This window comes from Xenopus tropicalis, chromosome 7 (genome assembly GCF_000004195.4).
Source record: "Xenopus tropicalis strain Nigerian chromosome 7, UCB_Xtro_10.0, whole genome shotgun sequence".
Lineage (NCBI taxonomy): Eukaryota > Metazoa > Chordata > Amphibia > Anura > Pipidae > Xenopus > Xenopus tropicalis.
In genome coordinates, this window is record NC_030683.2 from 60,700,956 (window position 1) to 60,722,809 (window position 21,854).

The 21,854-nt window shown below is 40.0% G+C and overlaps 1 protein-coding gene across 2 annotated transcripts in view; it reads left to right on the forward strand.

The window, feature by feature from the left end:
• Positions 1-1,291: 1,291 nt before the first annotated feature.
• tmem132a (transmembrane protein 132A) overlaps positions 1,292-21,854 on the forward strand; it is a 28,121-nt gene continuing 7,558 nt past the window's right edge. Inside the window, exons 1-6 of one of the 2 annotated variants that reach the window (XM_031905620.1) lie at positions 1,292-1,411; positions 5,920-6,137; positions 7,826-8,032; positions 8,164-8,465; positions 10,682-10,825; positions 17,269-17,464. In XM_031905620.1, the coding sequence (XP_031761480.1) occupies positions 1,372-1,411; positions 5,920-6,137; positions 7,826-8,032; positions 8,164-8,465; positions 10,682-10,825; positions 17,269-17,464 (1,107 nt within the window). In that variant the 5' untranslated portion in view covers positions 1,292-1,371. Of the gene's footprint in view, positions 1,412-2,161; positions 2,607-5,919; positions 6,138-7,825; positions 8,033-8,163; positions 8,466-10,681; positions 10,826-17,268; positions 17,465-21,854 lie in introns of those variants that run through there. The other variant, XM_002942114.5, reaches the window with a different exon arrangement.

Consider the following 21,854-nt stretch of genomic DNA (forward strand, 5'->3'; position numbering starts at 1 on the left):
TATAATAACGGGCATAGGTAAAGTCGGCCGGGGACCGCATCAACAAGCCGATGCGGTCCCCGATCCGACTAGATTTTCTAACCTGCGCGATCGAGATCTGCCCTTTTTCAGGCCAGATAGCAGTTGGGCAGGCCCATCGGAAGTGCCCATACACGGGCCGATTAGCTGCCGAGTCGGTCCAAGGACCGATATCGCCAGCTATTATCGGCCCGTGTATGAGGACCTTTAGTTTGAAGACACATGGAGCTACTAGTAGCAGCTACTTGTCGTGGCAATGCTGATAATTTACTGATAATTTTCTCTATGTGTGTTGTAGCAGAGGCTTATCTCATGATTGTCTATGGCAAGGTATTTTCTGGAGCTTAGTAGCTGTAAAAAGTAGCTACTGGTAGCTCAGTGTGCCTTCACTCTTAAAGCCCACAGGCCGATCAGTTGTATACCCTGATGGGTTGACAAGTGTATTGGCTACCAACAGATATACACCCAAAGTGTTTCCCAGACAGATAATCTACATGTTAACTAACCCCATGGTATGAGGGCCAGACTGGGGTTTAAAATAGGCACTGGCATTTCAAGTACACAAAAGCTCGAAGAGTCCTTACAGTCCCACTGTCTATGGCATCTTACAGCAGACCCTCTGGCATTAACCAAAACCCAAAGGTTGCCAGTCCTGAAGGTAACAATTATCCAGTCCTTTTTTTAAAATAATACATTTTACTTTAAATGATAAAATGAAATAAGGTCTTAGAAATACTCAGATTGTCTCATAATCACCCTAATAACATAGGTATAGTTAATAACTTTGACTCCAGAATAGAGTTGGCCATATTAATCATGACAAAAGTGAAATAATTTTAAAATAAAAATATTTAAAAATATTTACCTATAAATATTTCCTATAGGGTTGTTTTTTCTTGCTAAGTGTCACATAGACTATCTACAACCCTAGGAAATTACTCTACAATGTGAGCTTTACTTTTTGGATTAAAATGTCATCAGATTCCCAACGGCACTGGCTAATTAGCATGTTTTTACCATCTGTCAATTAAATTTGATCTGATCTGCAGTCTCAGTGATTTGTTCAGCCTCATATAAATGGTGTAGCCTCCCCAGGACTAGCAATCATAACATGCATAGTAGCTAAATACAATCCACTGCCCTTTTTACTATCCCTTAATTTACAGATCATTATTTTTATTCCTCCTTTTAATTGCAGGAATATTTTTTTTGTATAGCTAGTATAGCAGATCCATGCTTAATTCCAGTAATCTGAAAACAAACCTTTTATACTTCTTTTTTACATTTTGGCTGCTGTGTTATTCATAAGTGCTTTCAACCCTATGTCTGGAAAATTACCATAGCACGTGATTGATGCATTTATCCCTGAAGATTAACCCCAGGATGGTGGCAGGTATGTCTTATTACAAAAGGAGATGGCTGTGAACATAACTCACTCATTTTACACCATAAAAATTAATCAAAAAAAAAAATTAACCTTTTTCAATTTGTAAACTGGATGAATGTGGCACAGTTTTGTAACAAGGGTCTGACATGTGGCTGAAAGTGCTTGTAATGTACAGCTTAGCTGAGTACACACAGTTATTGAAGCAGGCTCATGAAAACTGCCACACTATATTTCCTTTGCAGGTCTAAATAATTAATTGTGGGATAGTTACGTAAGTCACCCCCCTTCTAATCTGAACCTGTTCTGCTTTTTCATCTGCATTTGAACAGAAAAAAGGTATGAAGCCAATGAGACTGAATTATTGTCTTATAGGTATTCTGGAGAGCTGCACAGACATGCACACCTGTAGAATATGCATCATCATGCAATGATTTATTAATTAACCCTTTATATGTACACATGTGTCTAGGGAGATACTGAAGCTTAAACTGATATAACACTAATCTGTCTTTATATGTCACTTGCTTTATTTGGATAATGCCAGTAGGTATAAAGCCAGCACACAATTGCCTTTATGAGATGTATGTATTGCCCTTCCTGATGGTTTGTACCTAAATCTCTCTCAACAAGATATTCTTGTTGTCTTTGTCTGAATGAAAAGGACAGTTGCTCTTCACATCACCCCCTGCCCTCCCCTCATTCTTCCTCGTCCTCCTCTCTTTTTCTCCACCCCCTAGCTTCTCTCCCCTCCCTCTTTTGTCTCTCTCCATGTCTTTGTATTATCTTGAAGAATCAGAGCAGAGCCTGAGAGGCACCACAGACAGAGAAATACAAAGCTACATACACAAAGTAAGCGGAGCCACACCAACGTGTGTGCACTGCAAATTAGCACAAACATAGCGATCACATTTAGAACAACATAATTGGTAAACAGAACACTTAACGTGTTCTGTAGACAGACACATTATTTGCTTAGAACTACACATAGGTACATCCAAAACCTACGTAGTTACACGCCCACGGACCCACAGGCATACAGCGTGACAGCCACACACACAAAAATTAATGACCAAATGGTTGCACAGGAACACTGACACCTCCTTGCTCACGCATGTATTCCCAATCAGTCATTCAGGGTCACAGCTCTGCTGAGACATGGAATTTTCTGTTTTCCTTCTGGGGGTCCTGAGCTCAGCACAAGGTAGGAAAATGTATCTGTGTGTCGTTTTGTCTGTGTCCGGCCTGCTTCCTTATGTAGCTGTTGTGGTGATGTGTTGGGTGGGGCTGGGCTGTGCAGACAAAATATACCCTGGGCTAGCCTGTTTCATTCAAATGTATCTACGGAATTCTCACACAAAAGGGACTGGGGGAGGAAAATGCTGTTCAGATATGCAAGAAAGACATTTTATGAACAGACAGGAAAATGCCATTCATTATGAATGCTGTACATTCTGGCTTTTGTTGAAATCCTTGCTCCATGGCTTTGTAAACCCCAGCCATACATATATTATGATGCTACACTGATCATCAATTCACATGTTCCTTCTATAACCATATCTGCAGTTTGACAATTTCATACATCTCACGTTGTGCTCCACGTGGGATTTTGATATTCCTAATTGGAATTCTTGCTTATTCTTATGCTGATGTCAGGAGTTGGCCAACCTTCCAGGCTTTCAGCTGTTTGAATAACAACACCCAGCATCCCAGACAGCATATTGCTTTTAATGGGGATGCTGAGAGTTGCAATTTAGCAACAGCTAGAGGGCTACAAGTTGGATGTTAAGATGAACAGTTAAACTCTAGGTTTCTTTTTGCAGCATTTTACATTCAGTTTTTGAATTCTGCTTACAAATAAATAATAATAATAATTTATAATACCATATTATTATAATACTTTTTTTTGCCACATATCAATATTTGTTTATTTTTTATATAGAATTACAGTATATGCAGAGCTGTAGATGTTTTCATTGGAGTTATAGTACAAAAGTTCAAACATGCAATACATAAAAATAAATGTACACAATAACAAGTTTAAATGGCATGTTAAGAGACACAGCAAGAACGAATTCTATTTTTTTTATGAATGAGATTATGTACTACAATATTAGAAACTATATTTCCAATTTCTATATTTCAATTTCTAAATATTGACGAAATATACATTTGTGGCATCATGCTTTCGTACAGATAATATAGAACTTCTTACATGTCTAACCTGTAACCATCACTTAAATACAACTGCCAGCATGCTCTACCAGTCAACAACTGTAACAAGCTGTAGTTTAAACAAAGCTTAAAGGGACAGTAACACCAAAAAATGAAAGTGTATAAAAGTAATTACTATATAATGTAATGCTGCCCTGTACTGGTACAATTGGTGTGTTTTCCTTAGAAAGACTACTATAGTTTATATAAATAAAGCCTCCATGTAGCCACGTGGGCAGCCATTTAGGGCTCTGGTACACGGGGAGATTAGTCGCCCGCGGCAAAACTCCCTGCTCGTGGGCGACTAATCTCCCCGAGTTGCCTTCCCCCTGCCATCCCACCAGCGAACATGTAAGTCGCCGGCGGGATGGCAGACGCGGCGGGGCGATTTTCGGGAAATCACCGAAAAAGCCTCGCAAGTTTTTTTTCGGCGATTTGCGCGAAATCGCGCTGCCGCGTCTGCCATCCCGCCGGCGACTTACATGTTCGCCGGTGAGATGGCAGGGGAAAGGCAACTCGGGGAGATTAGTCGCCCGCGAGCAGGGAGTTTTGCCGCGGGCGACTAATCTCCCCGTGTACCAGAGCCCTTACAGGAGAAAAGGCACAGGTTACTTAGCAGATAACAGATAAAACCCCATTATATTCTACAAAGCTTATCTGTTATCTGCTATGTGCCTGTGCCTTTTCTCCTTTTTCCCAGCTTCAATGGCTGCCCCCGTGTTGACATAGCAGCTCATTTATATAAACTATAGTAGCGTTTCTGTTGCAAACTTACCAGTTTTACCAGCGCAGGGCAACTGTACATTATATTTTAATTACTTTAAAACACTTTCATTTTTTGGTGTTACTGTTCCTTTAAGTCGAAGGACATTACATTCTAGCTCACATTTTAGCTCACTATTGGTTGCCCTGTGCAACATCACCGCATACACAGCATGATAAATATTTGGTGTAAGAAGTCCATTATTATCTCTATGAAACCTTTATGCAATAAGTGCATTGTTCAATTAAAGTAAATATTTAGAAACTGAAAATATAGAAATTGGAAATATAGTTTTAACATCCTAGAACATAATCTCATTCATGCATCTGTTGCATTTAATAATAGTTTATTATTATATCTGGAGGCTAAGGTGGCTGGTAGTTTTTTTTTAATAACATCTTGCACACTAAGGGGCACATTTACTATGGGTCGAATCCGAGTCCGAATTGGAAAAATCCGATTTGAAAACGAACATTTTGCGACTTTTTCGTATTTTTTGCAATTTTTTCGGCGCCTTTACAACTTTTCGGAAATTATCGCGACGTTTTCGTTACCAATACGATTTGCGCGAAAAAACATGAGTTTTTCGTAGCCATTCCGAAAGTTGCGATTTTTTCGTAGCGTTAAAACTTGCGCGAAAAGTTGCGCTTTTTTCGTAGCGTTAAAACTTAAAAGGCGCGACGTTTTGCGCAAGTTTTAACGCTACGAAAAAATCGCAACTTTCGGAATGGCTACGAAAAACTCGCGTTTTTCCGCAAAAATCGTATTGGTAACTAAAAAGTTGCGATAATTTTCCGAAAAAATCGCAAAATACCGATCATTACGAAAAAAACACAATCGGACGCATTCGGCCCGTTTGTGAGTAAGTAAATGGGCCCCCTAATGTGCACACCAAGATTGTTATTGCATTTGTGTTCATCAAAATTACTAAAGTGCAAAACCTACTATATTTTCTGTTATCAAATACCAGTGGATTGCTGTATCTCTTCAGGTACTGATTGCACTGTGTTGCAATTAATTCTGCATATACAGGTATGGGACCTGTTATCCAGAATGCTCGGGACCTGGGGTTTTCCGGATAAGGGATCTTTCCATAATTTGGATTTCCAGAACTCAAGTCTGCTAAAATCTTTTTAAATATTGAATAAACCCTATAGGCTTTTTTTGCCTCCAATAAGGATTAATTATATCTTAGTTGGGATAAAGTACAAGGAACTGTTTTTAATTACTGAGAAAAAGGAAATAATTTTTAAAAATTAGAATTATTTGCTTATAATGGAGTCTATGGGAGATGGCCTTTCCGTAATTCGGAACTTTCTGGATAATGGGTTTCCACATAAGGGATCCCATACCTGTACTGTGTTGAATGCATTAGCCTTGTATATTCTGATGCTTAAGGCAGTTTTTCTGTTTTAATAATTACAAGCTGCATCCTTGTGCAGTATAATGAATGTTTAAAAAGAAAAACAAAAGTAATGGAAAACACATTAGCAATAATAATACTCTGAATGTTTGTTTATATACATTTCTTTCTTTGCAGCCATTGGCAGTTCTCCTAGTATACCAATACTGCCTGTCTCTATTGAGGTAAAAGATGTACCCCAATATTTCCGATTACAGCGGGCAGCACCTGGGGAAGAATCTGTGCCAACACATGGTAATATTGCACAGTCGCACAGTGAGACTTTTATTGTCACGCGCCTAGGATCACGTGAACCACATGTACGGGCTTCCTATCAGCACCTACAAGTTCAAGAGGTACCATCAATTCAGTTGACTTTAATTAAAAATACTATGGCTTTAAAGGAGAATGCAAGTCAAAATTTAAAAAGCATACTGCCCAATAGTCCTCCTATTGTTTAGTAAAAACACCACACTTTTGGCTCACCTAATCAAATATTTACACTAATTTACACTAAAGCTGGCCATACACGCACCGATAATATTGTACGAAACCTCGTTTCGTACGATATTCGGTGCATGTATGGCAAGTCGGTGAGTCGACCGGTATCGCAGGAGGCTGCTGATATCGGTCGCCGATCGGCCAGGTCAGAAAATTTTGATTGGGCGCCATAGAAGGCGCCTGAGCAAAATCTGCCGTCAGGGCTGAATCGGCAGAAGGAGGTAGAAATCCTATTATTTCTACCTCCTTATCTGCTGTTTCAGCCCTGACGGTGTGTGGCGGATCTGACGATGTTTCGTGCGACCAATGGTCGCACGAAACATCGCCAGATCGCCACATGTGTGGCCACCTTTACTTCACATTTTCTAGAACAGGCAGCCATCTCTAAAAAGGTATTCTCCCTTCCTTTCCCCCCTTGCTTCATACTGCACATATGTTTCATTCCCTCCCCTCTGCCAGATCCGCTTCTGATTGGCCGGTGGGGGGCATGTGTAGCTCAGAACAGCAGACAGGATCAAGTTACACACATGCTCAGAGAATAGGAAGGCTGCCGCTGGCAGCCTACAGGAAGGACAGAGAGATTTCAGTGATGTCACTGTAGTCTTCACACTGCTGTAGGCTGCCAGCACCATATCTCAGAGAAGCAAGCAGGGATCTGGGAATTTAGATATGCAGTAAGTACTTAAAAAGAATGCCTTTAGACTTACTTTTAATTTATATTAACCTTTCATTGTCCTTTAAATCTTTGCTTTTCCAAAACAAACAGTATTTTTTTCTTCAATGGATGGTTCCAGGTAAGAAATTGCATTATTTAAATTCTCCTCTTCTTAAGAATATAGTGATCATATATCTGGGTTTACGTATATAAGTTGTTTACACCATATTTACTTAGTGTGCCTAATTGATGGTTATTTACATAGGGTGCACTAAATAGAAGCACCTTCTATATTTTCCTGTGTATCTTTCCATTGGTTTCAGCACCTATTTTGTCATTGTTATTTTTATAAAGGAAAAAGGAATCATTTTTAAAAAGTATTTGCTTAAAATGAATTGTGTGGGACATGACCTTCCCATTCCCTTCCCTTCAAGATAAACAATCCCATACCTGTATGAGACAAATATATATATAAAACAAACTCAGCGCTGGTCTGAGCAATTTATTGGTGAGATCGATCTGGTGTATGAGGGATTGACAGGGCATTATATGAGATTAGTGCAATGAGGTGGCTGAGAAGCAGTAGCACTTCTTGTATCCTAACCCTATTGTCTCCCTTTTATTACAGATGTATGGGATACTTGGAGAACATGTTCTAATACTCTGTTTACTTTAAAGCAGGGATCCCCAACCTTTTTTACCCCTGAGCCATACTCAAATGTAAAAAGAGTGGGGGAGCAACACAAGCATGAAAAATGGTCCTTTGGAATCTATATTTAATAAATGTATTTATAGTTATTATAACACCACCTATTTAGTTTGATTACCACTAATTTGGTGGGGGAAGACAAATTCAAAGTGTGCTTACTCTTGTCTTTCCCGCTGTAGAATGTTCCATGGAATAAACTGGGAGCCAGGATAAGAGGTGTACAAGGAGAGGTAGTAGGAGATGAAGTTTCGCCCTCTGATCCTGTAACACGTATTTTGTTTCACCGATCCGGTGTTGATGGCCAGGCCCGTGGTGCACAGAACACATGTGTAAACGTACGAGGAACATATGATGGAGTAAATGTGGAAGGTTCGTGCAGGATACAGGTGTGTATGTTATTGACCTAGTATGTCACAGTGAGGCAAAATGTGACCTTCAAACTTTTTGTCAAAGTGTATAATAAGTAATGTTTTAGAATTGCTGTTGTGGATTTACCTGTCTTTCCTTTTTTTCACAGCTACCCCTTGATGTTTGTGTTGTTGAACTGCTCTTCTCACCATCCTGGTTCTCACTTTCAACCTTGCCTTTAAATGTTACTCTGACTTACATGGTTTCAGATGACTGCAAAAGCATGGGTGAGGTATCAGAGGTAGCTGGATCAGTACGTGTGGTTAGTGTAGGCACACCAAGAATACAGCAAGTCAGTGTGGGTGACTCGGTTACAATATCTCTGCCTGACAAGACCCTTTTACCAGGTGAAGTGTTCACAGCCTCCATAAACCTCAGACAAAACTGGACACAACCAAGCTTCAGCTTAAGGTGAGTCTAGACCCTTTTTAACTTTTTTTAAAGGAGGGATTTAATTAAATTAACTTTAATCCAGGTGATCCAGTTTAAGTTTCTATTTAGGGTCACTGTAGATTTTGTATTTGATATAAATGCAGTTTTGAACTGGCAAAGTACAGAAATTGATTATTACACAAATGATAAAGGGATGTTTTAATTATAAATATATATATATAATATAATTATTATTATTATTATTAAAAGGAACACAGCAGAAATATTTTCTGTTTCTGCATAAATGGGATCTAGGGATATTTTACATAAATACAAACATATGAAGGTTGTTAATAAAGAAACCTTTGGATCTTTTTACTCAACAGGGAATTACTTCAAATTTGTCAACAGAAGCAGTTTTTAACAGTTAACAGCATTGTAGTTAATGCTACAGTCTATGATATTTTGTTGCTCTATAAAAGATATTGCTGGTTAATAGGATAGACTTCTGTTACTTGAGATGCCAAGTTTCTGTGGCTTGGACCTATGATTTATAGCCTAAATTAGACCTTCTTGGGGGTTGGCGTAAAGGTGTTCCCACAGGACATCCCAGACAGGCTCCTATTAGTCTGGCTCATTGAATTGCAGCCATACTATTTACAATAGTCACATGATTAGTCATCCAAAATAGGCTCATGATGACTGGCAAGTAAAATGAAAAGGTCTACATTTATTCTTATGTGCTAGGAAGAACCTGCATGTTTGCAAGTTATGATGGCTGTAGATGACATATGTTTTGTTCATATAAAGGGTTAGAAATGTTGATTTGAGTTGGTTTTAAGCAGTGTATAATGTGGTCTGACCAGTCCAGTGTTGAATCAGCCCTTTCCATGGCTTGAATGGGGTGTGATAAATAGAGACCTTAAGCACAAAAAAGGAGATTGTGCCAATCTATATGACCGGCAGTGTTGCTGCAGCTTGAGTAAGCAGTCAGTCACTGGCAGTTGTGTTAAGCGGCTGAGTAGCACCCACTCAATGGGTGAAAATGATTTGATTATGCATTCTGCAACATCAGAGACTTATCCTTTAGCTTGAAATGTAGTGTCTGTAAGTTTGCATTATTAAAAATATGATTATATGCAGAAAGCGATGAAAGGAAAAGTACAGGTGACTGATGACTGGAGAGCTTATTTAAGGCTCATTCACATATAGCTGCCAATCGGTTTTACTCGTAACTGACTGCAGGGAATAACATATGTTGGCCACTTTGCGAGCGGATATAAATAAGCCCTAACATCTAGGGGCCCACTTATAAAATGTCATAAGGAAAGGTAGTGCTGTATGTTACACCGAAGGACACCATTATTACTACCTTATTTACCTTTTTAATAATATAGCACACACATCGATTTACACAGTCCCTGTCAGAGTTGTTTTTGCATTGTTGCGCAAACTGAAGCATCAAAAAACACAGAAAACCTCTAAAACTACAAAGCAAAGAAAGATCTAATTGTGAAAATGCCATTGACTTCTACATGATCTTGACAGCATTTAGATGGCTTATTTTTTTTGTCAGATTTGTCTGTTTTTTCACATAAAGATTGTACTTTGGAGCAATTAAATACTAACCATAAACAAGAAGATTTGAACGTTAGTTTACTTTTTCTCAGTATCATAAATTTCTTTGCAGCAGTTTCCAGCCTCTATTGAGCACAAACTTCCTGAGCTTTACCTGTCAGTTTCTACATCAGTTGTTGACATTCCCCTTATGTATCAACCATTGTAGCAAATTTAGTGAAACTTTGGCCAGGGCCTCCTTGTAAGAGGGAGTGAATAACAGTGAACTTATTCATTCAATTCAGAACAATTATATATGGTTTCAGTATATCATTGTAATGTTTAACTACCTCTTTAACAGCAAAAACATTTTTTTTAGTGTTTTCCCAAGCGCATTTTGGCATGTGTGGCCTGGGCATTTTTTTGTAAGCCAACCAGCTCTGCTCCTGCCCTCTCCATGCTCACTACAAAAGAATACTGTTTACAAAAGCCGCAAACTGTATTTGCAAAGTGCACAGTTTTGTTTTCTGCTGTTAAAAGTGTTCTTTTTTCGTAGGCATGGTGGGTGCCCATCATTACTTATTCATTTTTTTTTCACACCTGTGGGAACACTGTTTTATTTCATTTTGCATTTTTTAGATCAGCAGCCACAAATAGATTTTTATGCAGACATAACAGATTTGATGCTATTGTTGCAGGGTGCGGTGTCGTACTGGATTAGAGCTTCTTTTTGCTCGATCTGCTGCACCTAACACCTGGGCTATAAAAACAGAGATGCAGAAAGGTGCCAAACACCACACTGTGATTGGGCATGTGACACATCGGGGAGCTTCTGAGCGCAGGTAAAACATGATATTGAATGTAACAATATACATAACTTTCTTTGTCTTCTATTGCAGTTAAATTAAAAAAACAAGGTTTCTTTACAGCATGTGTTTTACAGAAAATCAGATGACTCAAGTGAATGTAAAAATCAATGGTGCATAATTAAAATGTGGTAGACACAGCAAGATATTTTTTCCTCAGAGACCATTTTTGAAGGTGAAAATAGCACTGTAATGGACTATTTTACTAACACAATCAGATCTTTACCAGTCGACTGATGAAAACCATTTTCTCTAATTCAAATTAAGTCATGTCTTTTAGAAAAAGTTCTTTTACTGTTTTAGAATGTTTTTGCCTTTTTGATTCCTTTGAAAGAACTTTGAATACGGAATAATCTACTGTTACAGGTATGGGATCCCTTATCCGGAAACCCGTTATCCAGAAAGTCCAAATTACGGAAAGGCCATCTCCCATAGACTCCATTATAAGCAAATAATTCTAATTTTATAAAATTATTTCCTTTTTCTCTGTAATAATAAAACAGAACCTTGTATTTTGATCCTAAGATATAATTAATCCTTATTGGGGGCAAAACAAGCCTATTGGATTTATTCAATATTTAAATGATTTTTAGCAGAGTTAAGTTATGGAGATCCAAATTACGGAAAGATCCTTTATCCGGAAAACCCCAGGTCCCGACCTTTCTGGATAACAGGTCCCATACCTGTATTACTTAAAGGAGAACTAAACCCTGAAAATAAAAATAGCTAAAAATGCCATATTTTATATACCGTATTTTCCGGTGTATAAGACGACTGGATGTATAAGACGACCCCCAACTTTTCCAGTTAAAATATAGTGTTTGGAATATACTCGCTGTATAAGACTACCCCTCTTCCAACGCACACCAAAGGCCAGGCGACTGGCTGGTTGTTGTATACAACTGCTTTCATTGGTTAGAGTGCTCACACAGGACATTGGTAGCCAAGGCCCCCTAAAACATTAGTAGCTAGGGCCCACTAAAACATTGGTAACCAGGGCCCCCTAAATCATTGGTAACCAGGGCCCCCTAAAACATTGGTAACCAGGGCCCCCTAAAACATTGGTAACCAGGGCCCCCCTAAAAAATACAACATGCAGGTAGGCAGCTGTGAGTGTACATGGAGCATAAACGAATCAGAATGTCACTTCTGTGTTGCAGCCATAAAGAATCAAATCATTGCTTGTGAATAGTGCTTGGCTAAAGTTACCCTTTAGCAATGTACAAGTCAGCGCAGTGGACTTTCTCCAGCACCCCCCCCCCCCAGCAACTTCCTCCAGCTTCCTCCCCCCCCCCAGCAACTTCCTCCAGCTTCCTCCCCCCCCCCCAGCAACTTCCTCCCCCCCCAGCAACTTCCTCTGGCCTCCCTCAGCTTCCCCCATCCAAGCTACATCCAAGCTACCGTACCTCCTGCGGCTCCCCTGTGGCTTTCCTGCGGCTCCCCCACCGTCTGCGTCTTCCTTGTTGCAGCTTGCTTCCTCATATGCCCGGCCAGGGCCAGGGCCGTCATTGGTGGCCAGCGGAGAATTTGATTGGTTGCGCCCCGTGCGTGCGTACGTACGCACGGGGCACAACCAATCAAATTCTCCGCTGGCCACCAATGACGGCGGCCCTGGCCGGACATATGAGGAAGCAAGCTGCAGTACCCGGCGTATAAGACGACCCCCGACTTTGGCACAGATATTTTGGGGTAAAAAAGTCGTCTTATACGCCGGAAAATACGGTACTCAGCATACTAGACAAGCCTAACGTTTCTGCATCTCAATAGCCGCAGTGATCCAGGACTACAATATCCCCATCTTGGTGAGTGTCTGCGATACTTACATGCTCTGAGCAGCTGTTGGAAAGCTAAGCTTAGGGGTCGTCAAAAATTGTTAAACAGAAAGAAAAGACGTTGGCCTGTCATATTAGCTGGTGCTACACGGCTGATTATTGTGTTGGGAGGAAAACCCCAACATAATGTTCTTCGACTTTGGCTTATTCTTCCGTTTCTTCTTTTTCTCCTTAGCGCCCCCCATTTTCTAAACGCTACTCCTCCTACAGTTTTAGGGGTACAACACCCAAACTCCCCACACTTCTTCGCCCTATAGCGGAGGAGGTTGCTTGTGCTTTTCTAAGCGATCCGGCCCCCCCGTCTTTTTGTGGCGCCGCTCCGAACCCCCCAATTTTCCCATTGACTTTGACCAGGAAGATTTTCAAACTGCTGCCGCACTTACAGCTTTGAAGCTACACCCCCCAAACTTGAATAACATAATAATGGGGTCACCCCGAATAAAACAGCAACATTTGTTGGATGACCCCCAAAGTGGGAGGGGCCAGCAACAGCCAATCAAATTTCACCCCTTGACTTTAATGGGGAAATTGAAACAGCTGCCAATCTTACAGCTTTGAGGCTATACTCCCCAAACTTGAATCACACAGTCATGGGGTCAGCCTGAATGAAAATATGATGATTGCTGGATGCCCAAAAGTGGGCTGAGCTGTGAACAGCCAATCAGATTTGACCTATTGATTTGGCAGAAATCCAACCTGCTGCCATTCTCACAGTAATAACACCAGGGTCCCCAAACTTTTTACACTTGGTCACTAGGGGACTGCAGTTTTAGATTTGAAAAGTGGGCGGAGCCACCAACAGCCAATCAAATTTCACCTATGGATTTTTATTGGTTTTATGCCAGAGTTCCCAAACTTTGCAGTCAGTCACTGGTCAGTCACGCATTCAAGTTTAAAAAAAAACAAAACCCTGCAAAGTGGGAGAGGCCAACGACAGCCAATCAAATTTTACCCATTCACTTTTATGGGAAAATTAAAACTGCTGCCAATCTTACAGCTTTGAGGCTACACTCCCCAAACTTGAATCACATAGTCATGGGGTCAGCCTGGATGAAAATATGATCATTGTTGAATGCCCAAAAGTGGGCGGAGCTGTAAACAGCCAATCAGATTTTACCTATGGACTTGTGGAAATCCAACCTGCTGCCATTCTCACAGTAATAACACCGGGGTCTCCAAACTTTGCACAGTTAGGTACCAGGTAACTATGGTTCAAGGTAAGAAAAAGTGGGGGAGCCACCAACAGCCAATCAGTTTACCTATTGACTTTCAATGGGGAAATTCAACCTGCTGCCATTCTCACAGAATTAACCCCAGGGTCCCCAAACTTTTCACAGTTAGTCTCTAGTGGACTGCATTTTTAGGTTTTAAAAAGTGGGTGGAGCCACCAACAGCCAATCAGACTTTACCTATTGATTTAAACATATTGTTTAAATGTAAAATGCTGCTTTTCTCGCACTATTTATGTCAGGGTTCCCAAACTTTGCACAGTCAGTCACTGGATGTCATATTCAGGGTTAGAACAAGTGGGAGGAGCCACCAACAGCAAATCCATTTCCACCCATTAGATTACATTGGTTTATATTTAAACTGATGCCATTATTTAAATATTAATTCCAGGGTTGTTAAAGTTAGAAAAATGTGGGCGGAGCCACCGACAGCCAATAATATTTCACCTATTTACTTTCAATGGTGAAGTGTAAAATGCTGTCAGTCTCAAAATTTTTTGCCGGAGTCCCCAAAATTTGCAAAGTTGGTCGCTGGGGAACTGCAGTTCAAAAATAGGAAAAGTGGGTTGGGCCACTAACAGCCAATCAGATTTCATCCATTGAATTTTATTGGTTTAAATTTAAAATGCTGCCCTTCTTTAACTATTAATTCTAGGGTCCCTAAACTTTGCAGAGTTAGTCACTGGGTAACTGCAGTTCCAGGTTAGAAAAAGGAGGTGGAGCCAATCAAATTTTACCCATTGACTTTTATGGGGAAATTGAAACTGCTGCCAATCTTACAGCTTTGAGGCTACACTCCCCAAGCTTGAATCACATAGACATGGGGTCAGTCTGAATGATAATATGATGATTGTTGGATGCCCAAAAGTGGGCGGAGCTGTGAACAGCCAATCAGATTTTACCTATGGACTTGTGGAAATCCAACCTGCTGCCATTCTCACAGTAATAACCCCAGGGTCCCCAAACTTTGCATGTTTAGGCACCAGGTAACTGTGGTTCAAGGTAAGAAAAAGTGGGCGGAGCCACCAACAGCCAATCAGATTTCACCTATTGATTTTTATTGGTTTGTTGCCAGGGTTCCCAAACTTTGCATAGTCAGACACTGGGTGACTACGCATTTAAGGTTTTTTGTATTTTTGTAAGTGCCACCAACAGCCAATCAGATTTTACCTATTGACTTTAAATGGGGAAATTCAGCCTGCTGCCATTCTCACAATATTAACCCCAGGGTCCCCAAACTTTTCACAGTTGGTCACTAGAGGACTGCAGTTTTAGTTTTGAAAAGTGGGCAGGACCACCAACAGCCAATCAGATTTCACCTATTGAATTTAATTGGTTTGATGCCAGGGTTCGCAAACTTTGCACAGTCAGTCACTGCGTGACTTCGTACTCAAGGTTAGAAAAAGTGGGCAGGGCCTGCCAAAAGCCAATCACATTTCTTTCATTATTTTCAGTGGGGAAATTTTAACTGCTGCCATTCTCACATGTTTAATGTCAGGGTCTCCAAACTTTGCACAGTTTGTCAGTGGGCGACGATGTTCCAAGTTTAGAAAACTGGGCGGGGCCAACAACAACCAATCAGATTTCATCTATACACTTTATATGTTTAAATTTAAACTGCTGCCATTCTTTAAATATTAATACTAAGGTCTCCAAACTTTGCAGAACTAGTCACCTGGTAACTGCGGTTCAGAGTTAGAAAAAGTGGGTGGAGCAACCAACAGCCAATCAGAAAAAACTATTGATTTTCAATGGGGTAATTCAACCTGCCGCCATTCTTACAGTATTAACACCAGGGTCACTAGTGGACTGCATTTTTAGGTTTTAAAAAATGGGTGGAGCCACCAACAGCCAATCAGACTTCACCTATTGATTTTGTTTGGTTTAAATTTAAAATGCTGCTTTTCTCACACTATTTATGTCAGGGTTCCCAAACTTTGCACAGTCAGTCACTGGATGACATTCAGGGTTAGAACAAGTGGGAGGAGCCACCAACAGCAAATCCATTTCCACCCATTAGATTTCATTGGTTTATATTTAAACTGATGCCATTATTTAAATATTAATTCCAGGGTTGTTAAAGTTTCCAGAGTTAGTCACTGGGTATTTGCCGTTCAGAGTTAGAAAAAAGTGGGTGGAGCCACCAACAGCCAATAACATTTCACCTATTTACTTTCAATGGTGAAGTGTAAAATGCTGTCAGTCTCACAATTTTTATGCCTGAGTCCCCAAAATTTGCAAAGTTGGTCACTGGGGGACTGCAGTTCAAAAATATCACATTTCATCCATTGAATTTTATTGGTTTAAATTTAAAATGCTGCCGTTCTTTAACTATTAATCCTAGGGTCCCTAAACTTTGCAGAGTTAGTCACTGGGTAACTGCAGTTCCAGGTTAGAAAAGGTGGAGCCACCAACCGCCAATCAGATGTTACTCGTTGACTTTCAGTGGGGAAATTTAAGTTGCTGCCATTCAGACACTATTAAAACCAGGGTTCCCAAACATTGCACAATGGTTTTTACTATATAACTGTGGTCCAAGGTCAGAGAAAGTGAGCAGAGCCCATTCAGTGACGTCATGTTTTTCAACCCAACATGAAGTTTGTTCTCAAACTTCCCTTTCTAGTTTATGCTGAAGTTAATTAATGCTGCTAATGACAGGCAATTGAAGATACATAAACGTATCTGCTATAATGCAGATTATTCATAAAGGTCTTAAATGAGTATAATAAAATTATTTTAATAAATTGTAGCATTGCCCTACTCAGAAGGCCTGAAGTAGTGTTTACTCAGGTTCAGCCTGAACAAGTGGGATAAAAAAATGTAGTAAAAACTAGTTTTGCATATTCTTATAACACCACAAACTGGTCTAATTATGCTCATTATTTAGCTCCTTGTTTAGCAACTCACCAGTTGCTATGGTCTAAATTACCTTAGCAGGCAGTGGTTTGAATAAAAGACTGGAATATGAAAAGTGTGAACAGAAAGGGAGGTAAGATAAAGTTAGAATACTAATAAAATTGTTGCCCCACTGAGCAATAGGTTTTTGACTTCCATGGTTACTGACCCCTGAATAAGCCAGAAGAATAAGTAAAAAAACTATATAAAAAAAATGAAGACCAATTAAAAAGTTACTAAGAATTGGTCATTCCATAATGTACTCAAATTTAACTTAAAGATGAATAACCCCAAAAGTACACTTTTCATAACTGGCATCAATGGTTGCTCAGTTTTGAATCAGTTTTTATGATTTGGCTTGTTATCATAAATAAGCCTGTCTGTGCTGTGCACCAAAGTTGTTCATTTAATTTTTCTATGCATTTTTTCTTCCTCTCTATCCTAATGTCTCTTCCACTTTCAGGCCTTTACCAGCAGTTGCCCTTCTAGATTTTCTTGTTAGTAACATTTCTGTTGGATCTGCTGTCTCTCGACGAATCACATTTCAGTTGGACATCCCTGGAAGCAGTGTAGTAGCAGCAGCAGCAGCAGGTGTGCGTGGGAGTGCTGAGGTTCTGGTTTCTGACAGAGATCTTCGAGCCATCCTACCACTGGTGAAGGTATAGATTTGAGAGCCACTCTGGTCAAGTCTAAAGTTGAATAAATATTGTTGTTTGGATGAGGTAGTTACAAATTCAGTGCTCTGTGAGACAAACTGTCAGTTTTATTTAATTTATGCAAAACTCCTTTTTATAACCTTGAGATCATTTTGGAGTTATTTGGTGAGTGTAAGGTCTCTTCTAACGGGGTGATGCGGATTCTTGGTTCTTTTTCCTTCTCTGATTTACCTGCACCACCAAGTGGTGTTCTATGTTTTTTTCTTCCTTTTTAGGAGGAAGGAGCAAGTGCCAAATCTCCATTAAAATCTACTATGGGTGATAAATCTCCCGAAAAAGACTTTCTAAAGCATAACATTACACTATAGATTGCTATGAGTAAAACCAATAACTCAGTGATCTTACTTAACCATTGGGAAATGCGAAGGCAGGCATTTTTTCGCAGTTAAGCCAAATCACTGTGAGTAATAGGCTTTACTTGTGGCATTCTTAACGTTACATTATGTAAAGTCTTTTTCAGTAGATGTATTGGCCGAAGTAGTGAAGATTGTGGCCAGGGCTGTGGAGCTGGAGTCAGAGTCGAGGAGTCGGAGGCAATTTTGGGTACCTGGAGTCGGAGTCGCCAAAAAATTAACCGACTCCGACTCCTACTAAATTTAAATGGGAATAAAAAAAAAAATAAAGCAAGTTTAAATGTCCCAATTCATAAACAGTCATAATTAATTACTTCTCTGCTATAAGAATAAAGCCCAATGCACGCAGTGCATAAACACGTTGAGTGACCATGAAGCTTTTCATTGACTGTATGCTTCACTAAATGGGACGTAGCGCACAGTTACGGTGCGGCAGCTCCACTGCGTCGTGTTCCTGTGTTACTGGGAACACAATGCCCACTGGGAACCTAGCCTAACTCTCACTGATAACTAATTAAGTAAAAAAAATTTGCAGGACTAGAAATACTTGTATACGTGAAGGGAATGGATAGTCAATAGTTTAAAGGAACAGTAACACCAAAAAATGAAAGTGTATAAAAGTAACTAAAATATAATGTGCTGCTGCCCTGCACTGTGTGTTTACTTCAGAAAATCTACTATAATTTATATAAATAAGCTGCTGTGTAGTATGGGGGCAGCCATTCCTGCACTGGTACAGCTGGGGTGTTTGCTACAGAAACCCTACTATAGTTTATATAAATACCCCGCTGTGTAGCCCCGGGGGCAGCCATTCCTGCACTGGTACAGCTGGGGTGTTTGCTACAGAAACCCTACTATAGTTTATATAAATACCCCGCTGTGTAGCCCCGGGGGCAGCCGTTCCTGCACTGGTACAGCTGGGGTGTTTGCTACAGAAACCCTACTATAGTTTATATAAATACCCCGCTGTGTAGCCCCGGGGTCAGCCGTTCCTGCACTGGTACAGCTGGGGTGTTTGCTACAGAAACCCTACTATAGTTTATATAAATACCCCGCTGTGTAGCCCCGGGGGCAGCAGTTCCTGCACTGGTACAGCTGGGGTGTTTGCTACAGAAACCCTACTATAGTTTATATAAATACCCCGCTGTGTAGCCCCGGGGGCAGCCATTCCTGCACTGGTACAGCTGGGGTGTTTGCTACAGAAACCCTACTATAGTTTATATAAATACCCCGCTGTGTAGCCCCGGGGGCAGCAGTTCCTGCACTGGTACAGCTTGGGTGTTTGCTACAGAAACCCTACTATAATTTATATAAATAAGCTGCTGTGTAGCCATGGGGGCAGCCATTCAAAGGAGAAAAGGCACAGGCACATAGCAGATAACAGATAAAACACCATTGTATTCTACAGTACTTGTCTGTTATCTGCTATGTAACCTGTGCCTTTTCTCCTTTTTTCCAGCTTGAATGGCTGCCCCCTTGGCTACACAGCAGCTTATTATATAAATTATAGTAGTTTTACTGTAGCAAACACACCAGTTTTACCAGTGCAGGGCAACAGTGCATTATATTTTTATTACTTTAAAGCTCTTTTATTTTTTGGTGTTACTGTTCCTTTAACCCTTTTACTGCCAGCCATTTTGGTCAAAGCGGAACTTGTATTGCCAGACAGTTTTTGAACATTTTGCACTGTTTCACTTTAGGGGCCTTTCCTCAGGGGGACTTTTAGTTTACCCAGGAAAACAATATATAGTTTTTTTCAGAACAACCTAAGCTTTCAAAATATGGTAGAATTTTTGTGTAATTCCAATTCTGTAACAAGATATAGGCTTCTAAATGTCTAAAAATGCAAAAAAAAAAAACTAATTTTCCATAATATAATCAGACATACTAGAAACAAAAATTATTTTATGCACGAATATACAACTGATTTGGAAAGTCCCATGTCTCCTGAATGCGCCAATACCAAATATATATAGTTTTATGGAGATTTCTCACTTGTATAGGTCAAAAACTCCCAGCAGTACACTACCAAATTTCAAAAGCACTGCTCCAGAAAGCTGCATACTTTAGATTTCAAGGCCAAAAATTCCACTAACAGAAGGTTTATCCCAGAAAATTGTACATTTTTGGAAAGAACAGATTCTGGGGAATACAGAATAGGCACAACTGTCTGTCTACTCCAAACTATCAAGTCGCAATGCTTTCCTAAAGTTATTGGTTTTTATCAAAATTTGTGATTTTTTTTAAAAATCGCTTCAAAGCTTCCAGTCTATAGTATCCTATCTCCTACAGGTCATAAAGTAACCAAATAAAACACCCTAAATATGAACGCCAGGGGTCCACTGAACAGTTTGATGCCCAATATGTATAGGTTTACCTAAGTATGTGGCATGTAGGGGCCCCAATGGGAACATACCCCAATATGATCTATCATTTCAGCTCCTGCAAAATCAACACATTTACATCATTATATGTGGGATAAAGCTAGTAAAAAGTACGCTCACCCCAGAAAGTCATATATTTTTGAAAAGTACACATTCCCCCTATCTAAAATGGGTACCCATGTCTTTCTACTCCAAAGTACCAAGCCGCACAGCTTTTCTAAAGTTAGCAATTTTGATAAATCCCCTCAAAGCTTCCACTTTGCAGCATTTTATCTCCCACATAGCATTAGGTACCAAGATAAAACACCCTGAATTTGAACACCAGGGGTCCACTGAACAGTTTGATGCCCAATATGTATAGGTTTACCTAAGTATGTGGCATGTAGGGGCCCCAATGTGAACATACCCCCATATGTACTGTCATTTCTGTCATTTCAGCTCCTGCAAAATCAACACATTTACATCATTATATGTGGGATAAAGCTAGTAAAAAGTACGCTCACCCCAGAAAGTCATATATTTTTGGAAAGTACACATTCCCCCGAATCTAAAATGGGTACCCATGTCTTTCTACTCCAAAGTACCAAGCCGCACAGCTTTTCTAAAATTAGCAATTTTGATGACATTTCCAAAAATCCCCTCAAAGCTTCCACTTTGCAGCATCTTATCTCCCACATAGCATTAGGTACCAAGATAAAACACCCTAAATATGAACGCCAGGGGTCCACTGAACAGTTTGATGCCCAATATGTATAGGTTTACCTAAGTATGTGGCATGTAGGGGCCCCAATGGGAACATACCCCCATATGATCTATCATTTCAGCTCCTGCAAAATCAACACATTTACATCCTTTATGTGGGATAATGCTACAAAAAAGTACACCCACCCCAGAAAGCCATATATTTTTGGAAAGTACACATCCCCCCGAATCTATAATGGGTAAACATTTCTTCTTGCTTCAAAGTACCAAGCTGTAAAGCTTTCCTAAGTTTGCAGATTTATATGACATTTCGAAAATCGCATAAAAATGTTGCAATTTGCCGCATTTATCTCTCACAATTTCTTGATAAAGATCAGATAAAGACAAATCACCCCAAATAGGAACACCTATGGTCTACTGAACAGTTTGATGCCCAATATGCATAGATATACCAAAGTCTGCGGTATGTACTGAACCCAAAATGAAAATAGCGCATAAGGATTTCTCACCTGCCAACTCAGCTTTTGCACACAGAGCCCCCTGTCAGTGTATTATGTGCCAAAACTTCCCCTAACTATACAGTGACCCCCACAAAACCATATATTTTTGGAAAGTACACATTCTGACAAATCCAACAAGGGTAAAGAGTCCTTTCTACACCAAAGTACCAATCTGCAAAGCTTTCCTAAAGTTATTGGTTTTTATGACATTTCAGAAAATCGCCTAAAAATGTTGCAATTTGCCGCATTTATCTCACACAATTTCTTGCGTACAAAGGCAAGTCACCCCAAATAGGAACACCAGAGGCCTACTGAATAGTTTGATGCCCAATATGCATAGATATACCAAAGTCTGCAGTATGTACTGACCCCAAAACGAAAATAGTGCATATGG